Genomic DNA, 24,764 nt, shown 5'->3' on the forward strand with positions numbered 1-24,764 from the left:
TAACTGCTAAAAGTACAATCTTAAAATGCAAATCTGAAAGTGCTATGTAAGTGTCAGCTAGTATTATTTCTGTAGAAGTATGCCTCACCCTTTATCCAAGATATGTGTTCCTGAAAAGTTGTATGGAAATCAGATTTCTTGAAGCAGAAAGATATTTTAAGTAAAACAGAGAATTTGCTATCAAAAACCTTCAATGGTTCTTTTTTTTTTTTTTAACATAATACGGTAATGACATATTTGTGATGCTCTCATGACCCAGTAACTTATAAGTTTTTAGAGTTTGACTTCTCATATGCCAGGCATCCTTAAAGTGTGCCCCACATGTGTAGTTGATAAAATGACTACTCACAAAAAAAACTACTCACAAAAACTCATAAGCCCGAAATACTCTGTTTTTGCATGTGTCGTGTCCAGGGCAAATAGAGAATGGCTATGTCTCAAGAGGTTTAAAATTTCATTTTTATTACAGTGCTTCTTGAAAGGTCAAAGATGGTAAAAAAAAAGCATTTTTGGATAGTACAAGTATAATCGTAATTATGAAAATAATATGTTGTCACTGTGGAGAAGACACAGAACTACATTTATAGTATGCCTAAGTTCATGAATGTGAAAGTTTTGCATTTCTGACAATTCAGAGTATGTCATTTACTAAAAATGTGAACTTTATTAAACAAATATCGATATATTTAAAAGAAAAGTAGTTGTATGAGCATATACAAATAGTGTAGAAACACAAGCAAAAGCAAAATTTTGTACTATTTGTATGACAGAAATCTTTAGATATTTTGCATTTTATATTCTCATTTATTTTCAAAATGGTGTACATAAACTTCAGTATAGTCCTTAAGCACAGTGGTTCCCAAGGGTATGTCATGGGATGGCATGAGTTTCTGCTAAAGATGAAGGGAATCATATGGAACTTAAAATCACAATTATGAGTCTTTTGACTTTCTCATGATGTTTCAGTTTTTCTCAAAGCAAAGAATAATAATACATGAGCAAGAAAGTTTGAGAACTCTATTTAGGCAGACAGGACCAACTAAAGGCCTATATTCTAAATGTGAAAATTGAAGTTAATATTTTCATGAAGTCATAAATTAAATCTTTGTTGGGCTGAGACAAGCATCCAGGCCTTTGCTTGAATTTAACAGATTCTAAATGAACTGATATTGTTTTTACAAAAATAACAAAAGAAAAAAATGATTTTTACTTTAAATTAATAAATTTAATAAAATTGATAGACGTTTACACTTTTTAAAAAAGGTCATGCCTTTGTCTATGGCATAATGGCTACAAACCACAATACAAAAGGGAATAATAGCAATTTAACAAAATAGAATCTTCTTTGCACTTGTGTTTTTAAAAAGAATTATCTGTTTGAAATAATAATTTTTCCTCCAGTTAAAGACACATGAAAATATTGTTTAAAATGTCTAACTATCCTTAAATTTATTGTCAGGGAGGTAGACTTAGCCAACACTCTCGCAGTTGCTGATATGAATTAATTTCTTGATATTTAGTAAATTACTTAATGATTATCTTCTTAAATGTGTACACTGGATTATAGATTTTTTTTTCTCACACTGGCAACTCATACATACTGGCTCCTAAAGGAAAGGGAGATTGCAATCAGGGGTGAAATACCCACACAGATGAAATCACAGGTCCTTAAAATATTGAAACAGTATATGTTTATAACAGAAATGTAAACTTAGTTTTAGTTCATCGATTTGCTAATAGTTCTTTACTGTCCCATGCAACACTTGGTCTTCAGCTAAGAGTTATGTAAATGTAGAGTCCTCAAGGCAAGGAGATGCCTCAGATTCAGCCATCTGAAACTCAAAACCCACCTAAGATAAGGACAAAGATAGTTCTCCATCTTCTATCTGGCTTTCTCAGAATTCATCCACCCTTTCCTTTCCCTAGTGTTAGGTAGAAAGGTTGGCTCTCTAATTACCAAGTTAAGACTAGAACTATTGCAAATCTGGGCACCTTTAGATAGTAATGATTGTTTTTCCTTACTATTGATCTGATATAGAAATAAAATACCCTGTATTCCAGCATTCAGTACAGTTCCCTGAGTTTGTTACAGTAAAAATAAATACCTATCATTCATTCATAAACTTGAGGTATTGGAAACTATATAGGAGAAAAGAATATCCACCCAGCATAGGGATAGAATGCCCTGTGGATGCCATCTGTTGCTCTTGAAAAGTAGGCTTTCCATTGATCATCCAGTGGATTGAACGCCAATCTTGAGCAAAAATTAAAAGAGGCTTTTCTTGGTACTTGGTGGAGAACCTGAAGAATAACCTACAATTACAGATCAAAGAAAAGTATTTAAATGAGGGAAATGTAGCATAAACTGGTAGTTATTCTTTTCCTTGGTCTTTATATGTGCCTGTTCATGGATCATCAAAAAATGCCACAGGCTTTTTCCAAAGGTGCAGCTCATAATGTCAGTATGCCCTCTTCAACTTTCTCCCTCCCTTTTCCCAATAAGAAGCTACAAATGGCTCTAACCCTTTCATTACTAAGATGAGATCTAACCCCATTTCCTCATTTAAAAAGTTTCTTAGAATGTAACAAATTTTCAAACCAGGGTTCAGAAGAAATAATAAATGTGTGTGTGTGTGTGTGTGTGTGTGTGTGTGTGTGTGTGTGTGTGTGTGTGTGTAATGTTGGAGAGGGAAATTAAGCAGGAGTTTGGTCTTAGCTCAATGAGTTTTTTCCTATAAGTTGGTGTTTTCTTAATAAATAATAACCACAATTCATGTTTCTAAAATAACCATTTATACCACTTTAATGTCTATGAATCACTTTCCTTACAAACTTCAAGGACAATAGTGTATATATGATTATGCTCATTTTATGGATGAAGAGAATTGAGTGACTCAGATTTATATGGAATGTTAAAATGGTCTCACGTTTTCCTTGCCTTTGAGGTTGGTAGTACCATTATCCTTGTTTTATAGAAGTGGAAACTAAGGCTTAGAGATAAGCAGTGATTTCCCATGGTTACAAAGCTCATAGGAGGCAGAGTTATAATCTGGAAATCTAGGCTTCCTGACTTCAAGTTCAGTACCATTTCCCAAATCAGCGTATTGCCTCCTAATGAGTGGTTAGTAGGGTAACCTTGACAAAATAGCAAATGGTGTAATGGAAAGAGTACTAGACTGAGAACCCAAGACCTTTGGGTTCTTGTCTTGGCCCTGCCAGGGACTTTCTGGGTCATCTTCTCCAAGCCTCTTCTTTTTGTCCTCAGTTCCTTTATCTGTCCAATGAGACAGTTGAACTAGAAGTTCTCATGTCTGTGAGTATGAGTTAATTTCAGGAAGTGTCCAGAAGTGGGAGAAAATATGTACTTTTGGTAGCATAAGGAAGAAAGACTGGCATCTGAAAGGACAATGACTATCAATATATGAAAGGAATGGGGCATGTGGAGCTGCTGAGGGCATGGGAGAATAGAATAACTCACATTTTTATGATGTTATCTAACTTACAGAGACTTTTTCTTAAAACAACCCCATGAAAGGGGCAGCTAGGTGGCTCAGTGGATAGAGAGCCAGGCTTGGAAAAGAGAGGCCCTGGGTTCATATCTGGCCTCAAACACTTCCTGATTGTATAATCCTGGGAAAATCACTTAAATCTCCATTGCCTAGTCTGTACCACTCTTCTGACTTAGAGCCAATCTAAGATGGAAGGTAAGGGCTTAAAAAACCCAAAAAAACCCAAAACCAACACAACTATGTCAGTTAGGCAGTATAAGTATTATCTAAGGTGATTTAACATAGCATAGATTTAGAGTAGAAAGGGACCTCAGTAGCCATTGAATTTGACCCCATCATTTAACTTTAAGCCTCCTCAGAACATGACAGACCTTTTAACTAGGGTTAGGTCAAATTAATAATATAGATAAGATGTGTATGTGTGTGTATGGTTATTAGAAAGGGGGATGAAGCAAGAGTTTGGTCTTAGTTCAGTGAGTTTTCTCTATAACTTTATATTTTCTTAATAAAAAAGAATCATAACTTTGCAACATATTAGAGATTCTTCCACACATTATGATGTTTAAACAAATCACAAAACAGAAATAGGTATTAAAGAAATGAACCTCTCCTATTAAAAAAAACTGCGTTGCATGCTGTACAGGGCTAAGAGAGAGATTTTGAATGGCTATCTTTTTTTTTTTTAAGAAAAAAAACAGGAGGATTTGAAAAAATAGCCACATTTTATATTTCTATAATAATTATTTATATTGTTTTAAGATTTATGAATTACTTTCCTTACAACTGCAAGGAAACTGAGGAAAAAACTGAGAAAACTGAGGCTCAGAGACATAAAGTGATTTATCCAGGGTCGCCTAGCTACTAAGTGTTTGAAGCCACACTTGAACTCAAACTTGAAACTGAGAATCAAACTTTTCATTAAAGGCTGTAATACTTGGAGGTAACACCATATTTACTATAACCCAGGTTAGTGAAAATGGAAAGAGTTCTGACCTTTGAGTTAGAATATATGGTTTCTTGTCCTGGCTCTGATAATAGTTGTGTGACCTGAGACAAATCACTCCTCCCGCCACCAACCTCAGCCTTGATTTTGTCCTCTTGTAAAATGAGGAGAATTACACTAACTCCTCTTCACCTGAGAGGGTGGTTATGATGAAAGTGTTGAATGTCAATAGGAATGATTATCATTATGTCAAAGCTCAGTACTCTTCCCTCATTTCATGAAAGAGAACATGACAGTCACTCACCTGAAGAACCTCGTCGTGCCAAGAAAGCGATGGGAAGTTCCCGATTGGGGACCAGGATGCCCAAATGCAGCATTTCCACTGGCTCGTCATCTAGAGCTACAATGTTATATTTTCGTACAATCTGGAACACACAATGACAAGAAACAGAATAATTATAGTGCTTTTCCTCCTAGAATTATCCAAGGGTCAGGGTGATAGAAATTCTTTACCAGGAAAGAAACTTCAAGAAATAAGTTTTACTATGCCCAAAGAGCACTAAAAGATTGCCTGCCCTTTGATCCAGCCATACCACTGCTGGGTTTATACCCCAAAGAGATCATAAGGAAAAAGACTTGTACAAAAATATTTATAGCTGTGCTCTTTGTGGTGGCAAAAAACTGGAAAACGAGGGTATGCCCTTCAATTGGGGAATGGCTGAACAAATTGTGGTATCTGTTGGCGATGGAATAATGAACTGGAGGAATTCCATGTGAACTGGAAAAACCTCCAGGAATGGATGCAGAGTGAAAGGAGCAGAGCCAAAAGAACATTGTACACAGAGACTGATACACTGTGGTAAAATCGAATGTAATGGACTTCTGTACTAGCAGCAACACAATGATCTGGAACAATTCTGAAGGAATTATGAGAAAGAATGCTATTTACATTCAGAGGAAGAACTGTGGGAGTAGAAATACAGAAGAAAAACAACTGCTTGATCATGTGGGTGGATGGGGATATAATTAGGGATATTGACTCAAAATGAGCACCCTACTGCAAATATCAATAATATGGAAATTGGTCTTGATCAATGACACATGTAAAACCCAGTGGAATTGTGTGTGGGCTATGGGAGGTGGTGAGAGGAGGGTAGGGATAGAATATGAATCCTATAACCATGGAGAAATGTTAAAAATTAATAAAGTTAAAAAAAAGAAATAAGTTTTACCCAGCAAAGAGCCAAATGGAGCTGGAGTTCAGCTAAGCGGCGCCCAATGCACATCCTCTTCCCAATGCCAAATGGAAGGTGAGCAAAAGGATGGATTTTCTTCTTTTCCTGAAGCCAACGTTCTGGTCTGTATTGACTCCAGTCCTCAAAATTTTCTTCATTAGATCCCAAGAACTGAGTATTTAACATTAACACTGTCTAAAAATACAGCCAACATTCATGTTAACCAGAAGGAAGATTCAGAAGAAATGATAAAAATACTACTCCTACTCCTACTCCTACTCCTACTCCTACTCCTACTCCTACTCCTACTCCTACTCCTACTCCTACTACTCCTACTACTCCTACTACTACTACTACTACTACTACTACTATTACTACTACTACTACTACTACTACTACTACTATAACTACTACTACTACTATAACTACTACTACTACTACTACTACCACTACCACTACTACCTCTACTACTACTACTACTACAACTACATAATTTAGTTTTTTCAGTGTTTTCTCACAATGACCCTCTGAGATGGGTTCAAGGATTATCACTCTTTTTATAAAAGTAGAAGTTGAATGTCAGAAAGGTGAAATGACTTGTCCCAGGTCATGTACATGGTAAATTTCATTGCTGGAACACCACCAGGGCTCCTCTCACTCTAAACCCAATGCTTTTTCTTCTTCATTTCTCGCCGATATTTGCATATCTAACAATTAATATGTAGATTTTTAAAAATAAAATCTTAACCCACAACCTGACAATTTTCCCTATTATTTGAACTGACACCTTCCTAGAAGGCAGCTATTGGCAGCTTTGTCTACCTCTCTTTAAGCTTCTTTTTCAAATCTGCTAAATAAAACAATCCCATTAGTTCTACTCACCCCCTTGGGTAGGGCATAGTCTCCAAGAACAGTTTCCTGGTCAAGAGTCCTAGTTGTAAATGGCACAGATGGCGTTAACCTACGGAAATAAGTACTCGTTATCAAAGTTGGGCAGTGATTAAATTCTGTATCAATTGTTAAGAGGAATCATATTTTGATCAAATAAATAAGGTAGTGTAGTATGCAGTGAAAAGAAAATTGGTTTGGGAGTCAAGAGAGCTGGCTTCTAAGCCAGGTTCAGTCATTATCTGCTGTGTGACTTTAGGCCAAGTGCTTCATCTCCCTGGGTCTTAGTTTCCTTGTCTATAAAATAAAGGGGCTCAAAGTGCCTACAAGCTCTAAACTCAAGAATCAATTACTTAGAATAGAATGTTTATCAATAATTAGAATACCATCTTTTGAGTTAAGTTAATTTTCAAGTGAAGATGAAGTTCACTAAATTTGCATTCTAAAGTGAATTTGGATGTATATATACTTATCTTCTGTGTTAGAATCAATACTGTGTATTGGTCCCAAGGCAGAAGAGTAGTAAGGGCTAGGCAATGGGGGTTAAGGGACTTGCCCAGGGTCACACATCTAGAAAGTGTCAAAGGCCAGATATGAAACCAGGACCTCCTGTCTCTAGACCTGATTCTCAGTCCACTGAGCCACCCCCATGGAAGGAGTATTTTTGAGAGCAAGAGAGCTGAGAAACATGAGGTTGCAACCTTATGTATTAATGCTCCCAGCCTCCCTGTGAACATTATTATTATTTTGAACTTAGTGATGATAGATAGAGCACCTGTGACTTGCCCAGCTTTTCATGGAAAATGGAACACAAGAATATGATTTAGTGGTTCACAGAATTTAGGGCTGGGAGAGACATTAGATATTTCACTGTCTTGCTTGACATAGGAGGAAACTGAGGCCCCCAAAGGGTGTGACTTTACCAAGGCCATGCAGTTAGCAAAGAGCTGAGACAGAATTTGAACCCGAGGTTTCTGAGTCCAAATCCAGTCTGCTTTTCATGATGTTTCAAGATCTCTTTTAAGTTCTGTTTGCATCAATTAACTTTCATTTTTGAATCCATTTGGGGTGCTCTGGGTATGGGAGGGGCAGGATAGGGAGGAAAAGGGCAAAAGTGGGGATGGGGAATTGTTTAACTCACAAGGTAATAAAGCAAAAAAGGAATTTTCTGCATGACTTAGACAATTAAGGTTATGTTGCTGGCAGGGGTCATACATAGGCATCTTACCTCATTGATTCTTTTAGGCAAGCTTTTAAATAAGGAAGATTCTTCAAGTCCTCTGCATTGGGTGGCCGTTGATCAGGCAAAACACTTTCTATTTCTTCAAGAAGCTTCTTCTGCACCCGTGGATTTCGAGATAAGTTATATAAAACCCACAATAAGCTATTGGCTGTCTGAAATACAAATAGACACCATCATCAGACACCATCATTGAGTCAGGTAGGTGATGCAGCGATTAGAGCAGTGATTCCCAAAGTGGGCGCTACCGCCCCCTGGTGGGTGCTGCAGCAATCCAGGAGAGTGGTGATGGCCACAGGTGCATTTATCTTTCTTATTAATTGCTATTAAAATTTAAAAAAATAATAATTTCCAGGGTGCTAAGTAATATTTTTTCTGGAAAGGGGGTGGTAGGCCAAAAAAGTTTGGGCAGAGCATGGGCTTTGAACTGAAAAGATTTGAATTCAAATCCTGCCTCTAATATTTGTGAAGTGTTTTGTAAACCTTAATATGCTACGTAAATGTTATTAGCTATTATTAGGATCACAGGCTTTGAACTAGAAGGGACCTGAGAGTAACTTCCTCATTGTACAGATGAAGAAACTGAGGCCCAGAGGGGGAAGTGATTTTGCTTAAGTTCATACAGATAGTAAATGGCAGGCTGAGATGCATTTGCATGTCCACCGACTCTGAATCTTGCATTCTTTCCTCCACATTGTAATACCATGAGCATCTGAATTTAAAGAGCTCCTTCTTGACATTGAAACTACCTGGTGTGAGATCTCTTTGGATGCATTAAAGAAGTGTCCCATTTGAAGTAAAAATACGGTGTGATTTCTCAGCTTCTTTCATGCATTTAAAATGCATCTCAATTCCTACATCTTTGAGGAAAAAACATCTGTTGTATAAATTAAGTTATACTCAGACACTAAGCTCTGATTTTTTTTTACACATTCTTCTTTTTCCCAGCTAGAATGGCTCTTCTAAAATTAGGAAGGGCTATATGGTAGCTGACAAGGACCATGGGGAGGCATGACAAAGATTGTCATAAAGCTTTAAAACAAGGGTTTGAGTACAGAATGGTACAATAGAGAAAGTGCTAATGTTAGAGTCAGAAAGACCTGGTTTCAACCAAAGCTCAAGGTCCACCTTTGATGCATACTAGAAAGCCATTTTATTTCTTAGAGCACCTCAAATACTATAAATTACAGAACAATTGCTGAACTAGAGTGGTAGAGGACATTTTCTTGCTGGGAGTTCCTTATGTTTGAACTCATAGGTTTGGACAAAGCAATTTTTAAAAAGGAATTAACTTGTATTTAAAATCTTCTTTATTAAACTCCAATTGTGTACAAGGAACTACATATAAAATAACATCCTTGTCATCAGTTTATTTATTAACATTTTTTTAAACTCTTACCTTCTGTTTTAGAACCAATACTGTGTATTGGTATATTGGTTCTAAGGCAGAAGAGCAGTAAGGGTGAGGCAATGGTGGTTAAGTCAAATACCCAGAGTCACACAGACAGAAAGTGTCTGAGGCCAGATTTGAAACCAAGATTTCCCAGTTCTAGACCTGGCTCTCAATCCACTGAGGCACCTAGTTGCCTTCCATTTTTTTATAATCTAATAGAGTCATAAAAACTTTTCTCCTGGCAGTAAAATTTTACTTTAGGTAGATCACTTCAAGTCTCCTATCTTCAGTTTCCTTACCTGTAAAATGGGGAGAGTTTTATTATCTACCTGCCTATCTCACAGAGTAGACATGAGAAAAGCTCTGTTATTTATATGTGAGCAACAAAAACAAATAATAATAGCAAAAAAAAATTCCAGTTCTCTTTTTCTCACCCCAGGAAAATTGATTCCTACATAAACAAAATGCTGCCCCTAGGCACAGTTCCTTCCAAAATATGAAAGTGTTTCCTACTTGTTCTTAATAAAAGCTTGTTTCGGTTTTTAAAATGGCATCACTTCTTTTCCAAAGTAAACTAGAAAAGGAGGTGGAGGGGATGACCCAGACAGCCTGGGCAGCCCTTTGTAGAAACACATGCCAGGTTATGATGACCAGTGGTGAATGTTGTATGGTATACGGCTGCAGTAGCTAAATTGGACAATATATTCCCCTGGAAACGGTCAGAGTGACCTCCCTACTGACGTTACTATGGTCTTGCCAAGTGCCATGTACGGTTCTCTGAAAATACACATGTGATGCCCAGACCAAACAGCACATTGGGAGAGGGCTCAAAGCAAATCATATTTATTATTTTTGGAAGAGGAGGCTTTGATGGCAGGTTGCTTCAAGTCACAACATTCTGGTGGTTACAGCTGCAAATAAACTCTGGTGGAAGGCATTATTGTAATAGCCCAATTTGCAAAACAGGAAGAAGGCGTAGCCACCACATTAGATATGCTTTCAAATTTCTCAGATTTACCAAATGCGACTGTCAGAATAGCCAAGCTGAAAAAAGAAACAGATCTAACCATATCAATAAGTCCTTCACCACAAGTACTCTTGAATGTTTCCAAAGGACAGATAACTGTAGGCTTCACCAAAGACATCCAAGACAGGCTGCACTTTTCGAGGTGCTTCTAGGGTATGCTCCATTGGGACCTATCCTAGGAAACCTTCTTGACCCAGCTGATTTGGGCACTGAGTATAAGCTCCATGTACAGTAAAAAGAATGGATAATAGGAAGAGCCATGGTTTTCTTAATCTGGGTGCTCTACATTATTGAGTCCAAAGCTGATAATTGAGTTGAATTTATCCTCAATCTGGTTTACAATTTTCAAAGTTAATAGAGTGGGAAGGTCAGACATATTGTCAAAAGATAAGACATCTACTATGAGAATGACCTAGTATGAAATCTCATTTCATTTAACCTGAAGCATCAGAAACTAGAATAACCTCTTAGCTCCACTGAGAAGTACAATTCTACTGACCACTTTATTACTTTTTTGCACAAAATGCAACAGAGGAGGAATGAAAGAAGTCATTGCATGGTTGCCCCAGAACTGAGGAAGAGGAAGCAATTTTGAATTGAGGAGGGATGCTATAATAATAATAATAATAATAATAAATTGGGTCTATACCTGTGATATTATTGGTATGGAGAATTCCTGGATGAGGAAACTCCCCCTCAGGTAGTTCATCATCTCCTCTGAAATTTAAAGCCTTAGAGAATTGTCTAGCACACTCAGAAATCAAGTGAATTATCTAAGGACACACAAATGGTATGTGTTGAAGGCAGGACTGGAGCCCTAGTTTTGACTCTTAGACTGGTTCTTTAGTCACCACATAGCCACTGGTTTTCCAATAATAATAACAATAATTCTTCACATTTATATGGCACTTTAAGCTTTTCTTCAAAATTTCAAGAATCTGTGCTGCTCACTTAGGTTCCCAGATTCTAAACTGATTTTTTTCCCCACATTCTTATCACTCTCAGCTAAAACAGTTCTTCTAAAATTAGGAAATTAAAATGCATTAGGAGTCGAGGGCTTTGGGAAGCCAAAGCTTGTTTGCCAATAGCTTTACAACAAGGGTTTGAGAACAGAGTGGTAGAGTAGACAATGATGATTGTGGTGGTGATTGTCCTTCCTACTCAAAGAGGACCAAAATGTCATCACTGGTGACAAGTTACAGTTATGTAAAGTTGTCAGCCTCACTATCTCTTCTAGAGTCATTGAAGTTTAAAGGCAAAAGAAACGTCAAGATGACTGGTCATGATATATAGTAAGCAAAGAGCTAATGTTGGTGTCAGAAAGTCCTGGAAGACCTAAGCTCAAGGATCGACCTCTGATACACACTAGAAAGTCATTTTATCTCTTAGAGTGCCCCAAACATTTCTCTTACCTGAAGTGGGAGTGCTCACTTGAATAATAACAATGATGATGATAATAGCAATAGCCAATATTTATATAGTTCCTACTAAATACTGCTTTACTAATTCAGGTTGCAATGCTCCTATTGTTTTAGAGAAACGAAGTAAGTTGCTCTGGCCAAAAAAATTTCATTCTGAGGCTGCTAGTCATTTAGTGAGCAGTAAGGCTGGGCCTCAGACAACCTCAATTATTTATTAAGGGCTCATTGAGCCCTAATACTGAGGCCTAAAGAGGCGAAATAACTGACATAAAGTCAAAGAATTAATTAGTAACATAGTCACGACTACTGATTCCTAACTCAATGTCCTCACTGTACTTCATAGGCTTCTCATGTTATATATGCATATAAAGAAAATTATATGAATAATTCAAGCTAAAAATTTTAATCCGATTATCTATATATTTATGAAAGTGTGTAGGGGTGAGGAACTTTCTAGGTAATTCCTTTATTCAATAATTATTGAAAAAAACCCATGTTGGAAAGTATGGGGACTAGTCCTTGCTTTATGGGGAGAATGTGATCTCCTATTTTGAGAAGGGTGACAAAGTTTCAATATTTAGGGATGGTTGTTTTTTTAGATCGCCTACATCATTACATCTGCAATTTGGGGAAACAAAGTTTTATATTAGCCTGAGAAAACAATGAGTTTTAGAGCTAGTAAAGTCCTAAGATATAATATTTTCTTCTTATTTCATAAATGAGGACCCCAGGTATTTGGAACTTTCATATTTAGAGAATAGAGTATCTAAAACATCTGTTACTTTTAAATAAAATGTGAAATTTTTATTCTGCAAAGGAGTCAGTCTTTATCTACAGCAGATATTCTTTTCTTGGTGTGTATGCATTATTTAAAAAATCATGTTGATAGTTGTATTTCAATGTAGGCTGCTAGGTGGCACAGAGTGCTGGCAACAGGAAAAACTGAATTAAAATATGGCCTCAGACACCTACTAGTTATATGATCTTATATAAGTCATTTAGCCTCTGTTTCCTTTATAATATATAATATAATATATAATATGTATATATAAATATACAAATATAAAATGGAATGAATAATAGCATCTACCTCCCAGAGTTGTCAGTATAAAATGAAATATTTGTTAAGTGCTTAGCACAGTTGTAAGTAGGCATTATATAAATGCTAGTTATTATTATTATTCTGATACAGTTGGTTTCCTTTGAAAACCCATGTATTTGATTTTATGCATTTAAGATCATTATTCCAAGAAGGGGTGCATAGGCTTGTCCAGGCTGCTAAATTGGTCCAAGGAACAACAACAAAAAAAAGGTGAAGAGTCCCCCAGTTGCAGCATTCATGGTAAAACCAAACCAAACCAAACCAAACAAACATACAAAAGTAGTCTTGCTGGAGTTTCTACATGACTGTTTGGTCCACATGTAGAAGAGACAAACATATTCTTACCGTTTCTACTGCACCTAGCTGGAGCTCTGTAACAGCTGCATACAACTCCTTTTTAGAAAGCTGATTGTGGTGATAAATGTCACAAAGAAAATCTTCACTGGGATTCTCCAAGTGTTTTTCTAATCGGTTGTTGACACATGACTTGACTGTTGGAAGAGGAAAGAAGTGGGAAAGAATTGAGGTTATACAATTACAATGAGGTTGGAAGAAGACATCATCAAATTAAAATCCCAATCCAAGATTTTCTCTGCAGCAGAATTTAATTCAAATGGGGAATAATAAATAAGACAATGGAGAAGGACAAGATCTTTCCATTCAATTTACCAAACATTTAAGTGGCAACACTGCTATTTAAAACAACAACAACAACAACAACAACAACAAACAATGTACCTTCTGCCTTAGAGCCAAAGTTAGGCTGTTGGGATTAACTGACTTGTCCAGAGTCAGATATCTAGGAGGTGTCAGAGGTCAAATTTGAACCCAGGACCACATGTCTCTAGGCCTGGCTCTCAACTCACTGAACCACCTACTTGGATTAGACTTGGACTTGTCTATTTTCTGACATCCAGCCTAAGGAAATATGCCAAGTATATCACCAGAAGCTCATCGAATCATAGAATTTGTAGTCTTAGACTTAGAACTTAGATTGTCATTTAATTTAATATCTTTATTTTACTAAAGAGGAGACAGACCCAGAGAGGCAAATGACTTTTGTTCAAGGTTACAGATAATACATAGCAAAGGCAGGATTTGAACCCAGGTACCCTGGCTCCAAATCCACTCTATTCCATTATAATATATTTCCATTCTTCAGCCCCAATCATTCATGAAGATTATCTACTAAGCACAGAGAGTTTGTGTTTTTTTGTCAGTGGTAAAAATGTCCATGATGTTTTCAATTTTCTTATTTTGAAAATAAGAAAACTGAGGCCAAAATTTGCCAAAGTAACACAAATAGTAGGAGGGCTGAGCTTCAGACTCAGGTCCTGTGCCTTGCAAGATCACAGATTTAGAGGAGAAAAGGACCTTAGAAGTTTCTTAGTGCAATCTCCTTATTTTACAGGGAAATAAACCACCAAAGCCATTAAGGGGAAGTGACTTTCCTAGGGTTCCATAGAAGATCAGAAACAGAATTTGAACCCATGCCCTCTATCTACAACCCTAGCATACATTCTATTATACCAAGTTGCCTTACCTCCAAGTTCCATCCTTTTCCCCTGTGTAATGTTGTCTCCCCTGTTTAAAGAGCTTTGTAATAGTAAAGTGTAATCCGAGTCACATTATTACCAAGCCCTGAATCAGTTGCTCTTTGAACAGGGAATCTGGGGTGGAGAAGGGGAGGTGAAACCTTCTCTTTAAAGGATTCTACATTGAACTACATATCATTGTTCCTACAGAAGGTTCTGCTGCTATGATGCTGTCAGGTCCCAAGAGAGACAAAGAGACAGGCTAGAAAACAACAAAATGAATCAGAACAAGCTACAGAGGAAGGCTGAGCAAAGAAGAAAAGCAGCATTTTCACAGAGTGCCCAAGCTGAGTCTGTCAGGGAGAGGATCCGGTCAGGCCTTTGGGAAAGGACCTTCTCACCTGCTTTAAAGATGTTATCCCAGGCCTCAGTGTGCATCTGCCACACCTTGGTGTTCAGAGTTTTGTGAAGCTCCACTGGGGTCACCATCATCCTCCCAAAGGTGCTCATCATCTGTGAGAAAGCAAACATTTCCCTTTCTTTGTCCTTCTAAAGAGAACCAGAGCATTATGTATCTTGGTGAGCATCTAGAATCTCAGAAGTTGGAAGGGACCTCGGAGGGCATATGATCATAGGATAGGGAGGTAGTGATTCCCTTAGCATGAAAGAATGTTTGTATGAGGAAATTTCTTCTATCGATTCAGGTCGTTTGGGAAGAAAAGCCTAGCCCTAGAGTAGTGATTCAAAAAGGAGTCCATCTCTACATGTACCATATTGACTTAGAAAACCTCAAAATAACATTATCTACATTGTATAATATTCTTGTTTATTTGGTTAAACATTTCCCAGTTACATTTTTTTAAAAACTCTTACCATCTGTCTTAGTATCAATTCTAAGGCAGAAGAGTGACAAGGGCTAGACGATTGGGCTTAAGTGATTTTGCTCAGGATCACACAGCTAGGAAGTGTCTGAGACAAGATTTGAATTCAGGTCCTCCTCACTCCAGGCCTCCCTGATTTCTTGAGTTTGACTCCCTTTGCAGGACATTCTGCTGCTGGAATTTAAAAGCCATTCAATTGACTTTAAACTATAAATGGAATCCTTTCTAGATGAAAGTACTTATGAATCCTTGTTTTAAACCAGTTCTAGATTTTCTACTGCCATTGGTACAACAAACTGAAATCAATTCCCATAACTTCTGATTGGGGGTAATGTTGGTGTTTATCTGTTTCCAGACCTTCTTCTACCCATCTAGATCTAGAAGGGACCTCTAAGGTCATCTAGTTTAATTCCTTAATTTCACAGATGAGGAAACTGAGCCTTAGGAAGTTGGCCTGGCCAAGGTTCCATAGGTAGAAAGTAGTAGAGCAAGAATTTGAACTCAGGTCCCCTGAGTCAAAATTTAGAATTCTTTGTATTACATCATGCATTCTGCAGTAACCAGGGGACCCAGATGAAATATGATCTAATTTATGGGAAAAGCTTACCAAATCAATTCTGAATTGGTAGATGAAATAGATTTAATAGATTTATTTTGATACTTCTCATTCAAAACAATTAAGAGATTTGTGATTTCATAATTCATTTTGGTAATGTAACTCCACCCAGGAAAACCACATTTCAAATGTATTCTTACTGTTTTGATGGATGTAATGAAGTTCAAAGCCTCCTCACTGGCATTGTTCTGCAGCAGTCCAAATCTCTTTTCATATAGCACCAGGCAAATACCTGTTATTTAAAATGAACATAGCTGTTACACAATAGCAACAACTCTGGAGTCTGTGATTATCTGGCTAATAAAGGTTGAATTCTGTCTGCTGTAGAAGCGTTGTCTTTTCCAAGAGCAAACAAAGAAGCCAAGAACTTGGTAGCCTTTCCTTTCAGGGCCTGAAACAGGTTGAGGGAAGTGGTAGGACCTGTACTACTGAAGGGCTCCCCTCACTTCTTTGGTGAGAAATCAGCCCTCTTCCAAGCGCCCTATCTGCCCGGAAACTCCTTGCTGGAATAACACTGAATTTAGGATTTCCATTTACTCACTCTGACCCTTAAAATGTTGGTCAAAAGCTCTGTAAAGCTGGGTCTGTCTCTCATGGATCAGCCACTTTTCCTATCTATAAAACCAAAGGGAATTCTACTCAGTAGTGAGGGGAATAATCTTGAACATTCACCCAAAAGAATTCAGAAGTCACATCTCTTGTGTGACTTAAGAGACTCTAGAACTGTTTCCCAGAGAATTCAAAAGTTGTGAAGTTAAGGGGGAAAATGTTTTAATTCTTTTTTTTTAAAAGCAGTTCAAAGTTCTCATTCCATCAGCTTCTGCCCTTGAAGCCTTCATTCATCCCCTGCTATTTAGAAGGAATGTTTTCCTCTGTGGATCTTGCAGAGCACTAGGTAGCTCTGTTGGACACAACCATGCTCAAAACTGAATTGGAATTTAACTATTTCTGTCTGTTTTGGTTCTTCTGCTAGGTTGTAGCATTAAAAAAAATTAAATCCTTAACTTCTGTCTTAGAATCAAAACTAAGTATTGGTTCCAAAGTAGAAGAGTGGAAAGGACTGAGTCCAGTGGGAGTCAAGTGACTTGGCTACAGACCCCTGATATCTTACAGCTTCCCAAATACCACACAGGGTCACACAGCCAAGAAGCGTCTGAATCCAAATTTGAACTCAGATGTCCAGGCCTGGTTTTCTATCTGCTAAATTATCTAGCTGCCTCCAGTTATGGCATTTTTGAAGGCAAAGGGTTAAATCTTATTCAGTCTTCTATCTCAAGTGCCTATTTCAGGGATTTGCACAGAGTAGAAGCTAAATAAATTTGTTGCATTTAAATTAATAATAATTCTAGTATTTATATAATTCTTTAAGGTTTGCAACATGCTTTACCAATATGATCTCATTTGATGCCCAAAACTACTTTGGGAGATAAGTGCTATTATTATCATCCTCATTTTACAGATGAGGAAACTGAGGCTGACTTGACCAGTCTCAGAGAGCTAGGAAATGTCAGAAACTAGATTTGAATTTAGGTCTTCCTGACTCCAGGTCCACTGCTCTATGTATTTTATCATCTACCTGAATCTATAGGTTGGAGTTCTTAACCTAGGCTCCATAATTTTTTAATTTAAGATTTTGATAACTATATTTCAATGTAACTGGTTTCTTTTGTATTCTTGTCTGCTGATTACATCCATTTAGAAACATTATTCTGAAGAATTGTCTGTTTCACCAATCTGCCAAAGAGCTGTACGCACAGAGAAAATCAAAGACTTTTGGCTTATGGCATAAGTCCATGTATGAACATAATATATAATGATAGACAGCCATAGATATCAGCATTCCCATAGTCAGGTAAGTTGTAGAAGATATTCATGCAATGAAAAGGAGTAGGACAACCTGACCTCTTTGTCTTAGCACCCTCAATGCAAAATAGTTTGGCATTAGAGATTCTTCTTTAAGCAAAAGGAATATTAATATTAACATTCTGTTCCCTCATTTAGGGTTCCATGAGATGGGTAAGAAAAAGGCATTCTTATAAAATGTAGTAAGAGGAAAAAATTTTTTTCTATGGAGAGCTGATCTATAAATAGCAACAAAACTGATCCAAATACAAAATCAAATAATAATTATAATCGTATATATTAAAATAAAAATAACTGTGATGGAGGTGAGACAAGTCCTATTCCATTTTGCAAATGAAGAAACTGAAGAGCTGGAAAATTAAGTGATTTGTCCAGAGTTAAAGAGCTAGGAAATACTGAAACCAAATCTGAAGTTCAGGGTTTCTGACTTGAAGACCATTTTTCTTTCTACAACATCATACTATCCTGTTGGTTCCATCTCAGCCCTGAAAATCAATATGGTGCTATGAGAAGTCAGGGAGTACTGGTTTCTGTCTTCCTTATGCACTACAATAATTCTATGTAATCCAAAACAGATCCATGTAATCTTTGGATGGGAACATGCAAATAGGCTTTTCATGTAGGAACGCATAGCTTCCCCTTTTAAAAATATTTTTATTATCATTTTAGATTTGATATTATGCCAGTGTAGTTGGACATTCTAATTAACTGACAAGGTTCAACTCCCTAGACCAGTGATAGCAAACCTTTTAGAAATTGAGTGCCCAGACTTCAGCATTCACATCGCATGTGAGCTACCCCCCTACCTGCCATACCCTAGACAGGGGAGAGAGGAAGCAGTTCCATTGTGTTGCTGGGCAGAGAGGTGGGTGAAGTAAGAAATTTCTTCAGATGTGCATGGAGACGGAGAGGGGAGCAGCCCTCTCTGGCACATGTGCCATAGGCTTGCCAACATGGTCCTAGACTATCCAATTACTCCCATTTCTTTGTGTTCTTAGAGAACAATATAGTATGAATGTGGAAAAACTGAGAAATTGCCTTCTTTAATGGGTATAGCTAAGAGATTAGAAATGGTAACAGGCAAGCCTAGGTTTCTGATTTAGCCAATTCTAATACTTACTAGCCCTTTGATACTGGCTAAGGCACTATAACAGAATCTCAAGTTTTCTCCTTTTAACTTTGTTGGAGTAACATGGTGAGATGAATGCTGAACTTGGAGGCAGGAGGACCTGCAGTAGAATCCTAACTGATATTTGCTAGCTGTGGGTTTCTGGGCAAATCACTTAATATTTAAAAAAAAATAGAATAAAACATTATATTTGCTTTAAGATTGCTAGTAAAATATATGATATATAAATATTGAGATAATGCATAAAACAAAAAGATAAGAAACCATTAAGAGGAAATATTGGAATGAATCTTTCTAGGATAGCATACTTAACTCTGTAACTTTATGATAAATACACCTCTGCATGTCCTGGGACAGACATGCGGGTAAATGGCATTGGAATTAACCCAATGGGCAGGTTTTTAGTAGTGTTGGATAAATATCCTGGAGCAAGACCTGCTTATCCCCAAATTCTACTTACAAGTCAACTATGGAGTTATTACATGATTAATGTTGTCCTAAAACAAGGGACACCAAATTACTAACTAAAAGAATCCTTTCACAGTAATACGTGTTTCCTATTTATTAAATGGAGATAATAATAGTACTTATGTGATAGTGTTATAAGGATAACATGAAAAAATGTGTAAAAAATGCTCTGTAAATCTTAAAGTTATCATTATTAGCAATAATATCACCAGATCCATAGTTCTTTAAATTCATGTGAAAAAAATTAAACCTTACTTTCAAATGACCATTTGTTCAGTTCACTATATAAATCTTCAATTTGGCCATTTTTGTTACAGAGATTATCTATTCTTTGTATGAAGTCCACCAAGACCTAAGAAACAAGAAGGACACATTGAAAAAACAAAGCATTTTTGGCATCCATAGTAAGCTTACTTCAATTCCTCTGGCATTTGATATTCATGAGGTTATTTTTTCCAAGGTAAACTAATTATATATTTCCATAATCTTTCCATAATTCTTATCTCCCAACCAAGTCTTGTCATCTGTGACTTGCAAAGGTTTCCTTCAAATACCCAGAGATCATGTTTCAGCCTTTGATCTGATGCTTGCAATTTAAGAAAAGGAAAACATCAATTCCAATCTCAATGGGAATTAGACTGCTAAAGGGTAATCATCCAAAAGGTTAGTTAGCCAAGCATTTCAAGTGTTGTGATATCGTAACTATTCTGAGGTCGGCCACTTCCTTATTTGGAAAAGAACCAGTAGAGAAAATCCCAAGTTGGAGTAAGCCAGTAGATCTGAGTTCTGGTTCAACTAGTGCTGCTACTTATTGTACAACTTTGGGCAAGTCCCCTGACCTAAGCCTCACTTTCCTTCTCAGCAAAGTGAAGGACAAGGGTCAAGATTCTGAGGTCCTTTTCGGCTCTAGTTCTAGGACTTTAAAAAAATGGACCACAAGCAGGATACCTAGATGGCTCAGTAGATTGAAAGCCAGGCCTTGAGACAGGAGGTCCTGGGTTCAAATGTAACCTCAGATACTTCCTAACTGTGTGACTCTGGGCAAGTCACTTAACCCCCATTGCCTAATTCTTAACTGTTCTGCCTTGCCACAGTATTGATTCTAAGATAGAAGGGAAGGGTTAAAAAAATAGATGATCAGATCAAACAAAATGTCCACATCATAGTGGTAAAACCACTTGAGTAGTGGGGAGTATAAAGAGTCCCTGTTGGCAAACACTATATTTAACATCAATTGAATGCTTTACCATAACTTTCATGTAGCTAACATTTCCTGATACACTGATAACTCAATTAGACAGAGAAGCCTAGAGAAATCACTTCAGGACTTAAACTTGATCCTAAAGATTTTCCTGAGATAAGTTCTAAGGAAGAGAACTTTGGTGAGGTATACTAGTTCTCAAAGTTTTGCTATTTAAGGGTTAATGCTTTTCCTTTATGATGGGACCTTGACTTCACTGGTATACAGAACTCTGAGTAAGATGAGTAGCAATAGTATTTCCTCTGTAATTTATAGTATAAAGGGTCACATGGGCCACTAAAAGGACAGGTAACTTGCACAGAGTCAACTAATTAGTCCACTAATGTGAGTCAGAGGTAAGACTAGAAATTCTAACTCCTTATGCTAGATATAGACAGCCAGTGGCATAGTATATAAAGTACTGAGCCTGGAATCAAGAAGGTCTGAGTTTAATCCAGCCTCCAATACCTATTAGCTGTGTGACTCTGGGCAAGGCACTCAACCTGTTTGCCTCAGTTTTTCAACTGTAAGATGGGGATGATAATAGCACCCAGAGTTGTTGTGAAGATCAAATGAGATAATATTTGTAAAAAGTGCTTAGAACAATGAAAATAGCACATAGTAGCCATCATATAAATATTTTTTCACACCCCCTCCAGGGGCCACTCAAGGAGTGAAGTATAACACCTTTGAAAAATGTATCTTCTTTAATTAAAGCTACATTTACTTCAGTCATTTTCAAGTATTTATTTATGAACATTTCTTAAACTGTATGGCACCTAAATGAAACTTAACATAAACTTAACAACTTTAGCACCATCTCTCTGGAAAGATGATGTATTTCCGGCTGTTTACCTTGAATCCTCCATGTGTCATCTAATTCTTTTCTAAACAAAATGAGGAAATGATAGAATTCCTCGGAGAATTTAAGGGGGGGGGGGAATCACTTCTGCATAGATTACTTGGTTATTTTTCAAAGGTATATGCATAGGGTGGGGCAAAGGAAAGAAGAATTTCCTTTGATTTCTCTAAAAATTGCTCTTATTTCTAAAGCATGCCTTATGGATCATATTTTTGTTTTCATAAACCTCTCATTATTTCCAGGAGCCCAGGCAAGGGGCTGCCTCAGTAACAAGTACCTCATTGATTTTGTCATCCAGCTTCATAATTTCTGTGGGCTTCATTAGCTTTTTTTGAAAGGCACTCCTTACTCTTTGCCAGTCTTTTCCTTCCCTGAGGATGAAAAGAGAATATTATTTAAAACAAAAGAGGAAACATTTCTAAATCTAAAAATTTGCCACTTACACAGCCTAAATAAAATAGATTTATAACAAATTTCCTGTATAATTTAGACAAAAGTCTAATTATGTAGACAATTTAGGCAGCCCAACTTAGTAAATAAAGTTCTAGGTTTAAGATTTTGAAGACACAAATACAAATCCTGACAGAATCCAAACTAGGTGACATAACCGAATCACTAAATCTCTCTTAGCCTCAGTTTCCCCTTTCACAAGTTGGAGATAATAATAACATGGTTTTTGTGAGGCTCAAATGCGATAATGTAGGTAAAACGCTTTGTAACTTTAAGGAGCAATATAAATGGTGCTGTTTTATGGTGGTTGTTATTTTTCCTTGGGACCAGTTTGGTTAGGAGGATGGAAGAACATTCACTCATGGTCTAAAAATGCACTTGGGTGAGAAGTCAAGAAAATCTGATTCAGAGATGATGTTTTCCTCTCTCCTCTCACTTTGAAAGCCAAAGCAGGAAAGGTACGTGGAATAGAATTGGAAGGCTTGCTTTTGAGGCAAAATGTCTCTGCATCTCCAAAGAGAGGGATCACTGCAAATTCAAATTCAAACCCCAGCTGGTCTGTCTTAGAGCCCACTGGGTTGCAGCACTGCCACATTTAGGTCCAGCCCAATGCTTCCTCTCTGCTAGTCCTTTTTTCACCTCTTCTCATTTGTCAGGGGTTGGCAGGTGTTTCCAAAACTGTCTCTGTAGCTTTCTTTCCCTCTATATTTACCCCTTCGGATCTAGAATTTTGACTGTCCTCATTAGGTTAGGATTTCCAGATAATCCAGGTGAAGGTCTCACTGATTCTGCAGCCAATATTAATTCTCCCTTTCCCTCCTCCCTCCCCCTCTAATTACAAAGGGATCGGCAACCCCAGTTGGGTAGTTTCAGTTAGGGAACTCTGCATCTGGAAAGTCTTGACTGGAACTTTCGGGCTCAGATTTTTAAAGGACTTTATTGACCATCTAATCATTTCATTTTACAGAGAAGGAATAGAGACCTAAGGTAGCGTTTCAACTTCCTATCTGTGATTTTCTTAGGTTTATAGGCTCCCATATTCCTGCCTGACTGTGGCTAGATCTCTTCATTAAAATCCCAGCTTCAAGGAAGGGAGCCTCTTCTGTCTGTCCCTCCCTCAAGGGAAACCGACTCCTGTTGGAGTCCTGACTTACAGAATCAGCAGTCCATAGCCCTCCTGGCGATAGTCGCGATAGGCTTTCCAGGGCTTGATTTCCAAACGCTGGGGGTACATGCTCTCCTTGCGGTAGAGCGCTTCCAGCAGACACGGGGAGCCAAGGTGGACGGAATCAAAGGAGCCCAGCTTCATGCGGAAAATCTTGCCAAACTTCTTATGGTACTCCGCCTGGAAAAATGATTTGAAGGGGTGGGGGAGACAAGATTAGGAGCACTTTCCCTGCGCCCCTACCCAGATATGCTCTGAGAGAACATCTTTTTTCTGTCTCTGTCTATCTGTCTCTCCCATTTACTGTAGCTGCTGGAGGACCAGAGCGCACTGCCAGCCTAGAAGTTGGAGAGGGTCTGAAACTCTTGGAGAGTAGCTATGGGCAGATAGGGAGAAGGACAGGGAACGGGGAAGCATTTACCAGCGTATGGTGCTGTTTCTTGAGGCCCCCCTTCCAAAGGATTTCCAGCAGGCTTCCCAGAAGGGGCCAGTTGGTTGGACCCGGCAGCGCAGATGCAGATTGCACCTCGCTGGGTACCATCAGAGGGCAGATTGGCGGCACCTCAGGAGGCTGGGGGGCGCACGCGGAGGATGTGACAGGTCGAGGAGGCTGCCTGAGTCCGCTGATTTGCTTCATGAAGGCAGCGACATAGGGGGATTTTCTGATGGGCGAACTCATGGCTTGCAGGGAACAGAGTCGTGTGAGGCAAACGAAATGGAGAATAGTGTGCGAGAAGCTGAAAGTGGCAAAGAGGGGCTGGATGTGCAGATCCAGAGAGGTTTGGAGGATTCGGAGGAAAATACGAAATTGGGGGTAAGCAGAGAAATGAGGCGGGGAGGAAGAGAAGTAGATAGAGAAGTTGTATTGGGAGAAAGATGCTCAGTGCTGGAACAGTGACTAAGTTCAGAGAGAGAAAAAGGAGATGGGAGTGGCGGGCTGTGGCACAAGCAGGCAGCTCTTGTCAGAGCGTGTTCTGCACGCAGGGGATGCCTTCGTTCTCTGGTTTGTCTGTCTATCTGCAGATCTGTGTGCCTGTAGGGCTGGAGTCAGGACCTGCCGCCGGCGTGGTGCACGTGAGGATGGATGCTGCTGTTGGCGCCCTCGTTTTCTCTCCTACTCTGAGGACTCCGATGTCTAGGGAAGGATGTACTGGTATTTATGTAGCTGGGGCAAGCCGGCGGGACTCCCCAGGTGGCCAATGAGAGGGCGGGGTGCGGCGGGGTGGGCCCGAGTTGGCGTGGTTTGGCCCACTGAAGTCACAAGTGGGAGGAGTACCAAGGGGCGGAATGGACAACCAGCGAGGTGAGAGAGGTCACTCAGGTCTAGAATAGCTGGCTCAGGTGTGCATATTGCTGAGACCCAGTTCCCAGTCTCCCTCCTCCTTCCCTCCCCCGGCAGATGACCCTGGGGCTCCATCCGGGAGAGCAGGAGAGGAAGGGAAGAGAAGCTGAAATCTGAAGTGAAGTTCAACGAGTGTATGCCCTGTGCTCTCCTCCTCTTCCCTCCTCCCCTTCCAGCAGGCAAGAACCAGCAGTAGCGGCAGCTGTGGCACTCTAGCTTGTTGCACAATCCACTTGGTATCCTTGCAGGTCTGCAAGTCAAAGGAAAGATTGCAGAAACTGGGACATCAAACCCTGTAAACCGTCCAGCGACTCACCCTATTCACTGGGGTCGTTTTTTCTCCAGTGGAGACTTAGCTTCCTCCACCCCTCAGGAAACTAGAATCCAAAGCATCCTTTTCCCTACTCTGCACCTACAAGATATGAGAGCCTTCACATTTGTAAGACTTATATTTG

At 38.5% G+C, this 24,764-nt stretch overlaps 1 protein-coding gene across 1 annotated transcript; it reads right to left on the reverse strand.

Moving 5' to 3' along the window:
- Nucleotides 1–1,578: 1,578 nt before the first annotated feature.
- On the reverse strand, nucleotides 1,579–23,716 carry LOC123233554 (1,25-dihydroxyvitamin D(3) 24-hydroxylase, mitochondrial). The gene is made up of 12 exons (XM_044659630.1): nucleotides 23,389–23,716; nucleotides 22,957–23,147; nucleotides 21,630–21,723; nucleotides 19,506–19,602; nucleotides 15,931–16,022; nucleotides 14,695–14,806; nucleotides 13,104–13,249; nucleotides 7,804–7,970; nucleotides 6,570–6,648; nucleotides 5,685–5,882; nucleotides 4,757–4,877; nucleotides 1,579–1,607 (listed from the first exon to the last, which is right to left on the reverse strand). Exons 1-12 carry the CDS (start codon nucleotides 23,644–23,646, stop codon nucleotides 1,579–1,581), a joined length of 1,584 nt encoding a protein of 527 aa, XP_044515565.1. The 5' UTR covers nucleotides 23,647–23,716.
- Nucleotides 23,717–24,764: the final 1,048 nt, after the last annotated feature.

The sequence above is a fragment of the Gracilinanus agilis genome, chromosome 2 (assembly GCF_016433145.1).
Source record: "Gracilinanus agilis isolate LMUSP501 chromosome 2, AgileGrace, whole genome shotgun sequence".
NCBI lineage: Eukaryota > Metazoa > Chordata > Mammalia > Didelphimorphia > Didelphidae > Gracilinanus > Gracilinanus agilis.

Excerpts from the sequence above, each read along its gene's own strand:
- LOC123233554 (XM_044659630.1), bottom strand. The coding sequence starts at position 23,646 with ATGAGTTCGCCCATCAGAAAATCCCCCTATGTCGCTGCCTTCATGAAG. Across the intron at positions 14,807-15,930 it reads TCATTACATCCATCAAAACA|ATGATGAGCACCTTTGGGAG; the intron begins GTAAGAATACAT and ends GCTTTCTCACAG. Across the intron at positions 6,649-7,803 it reads TGCCTAAAAGAATCAATGAG|GTTAACGCCATCTGTGCCAT; the intron begins GTAAGATGCCTA and ends TTATTTCCGTAG.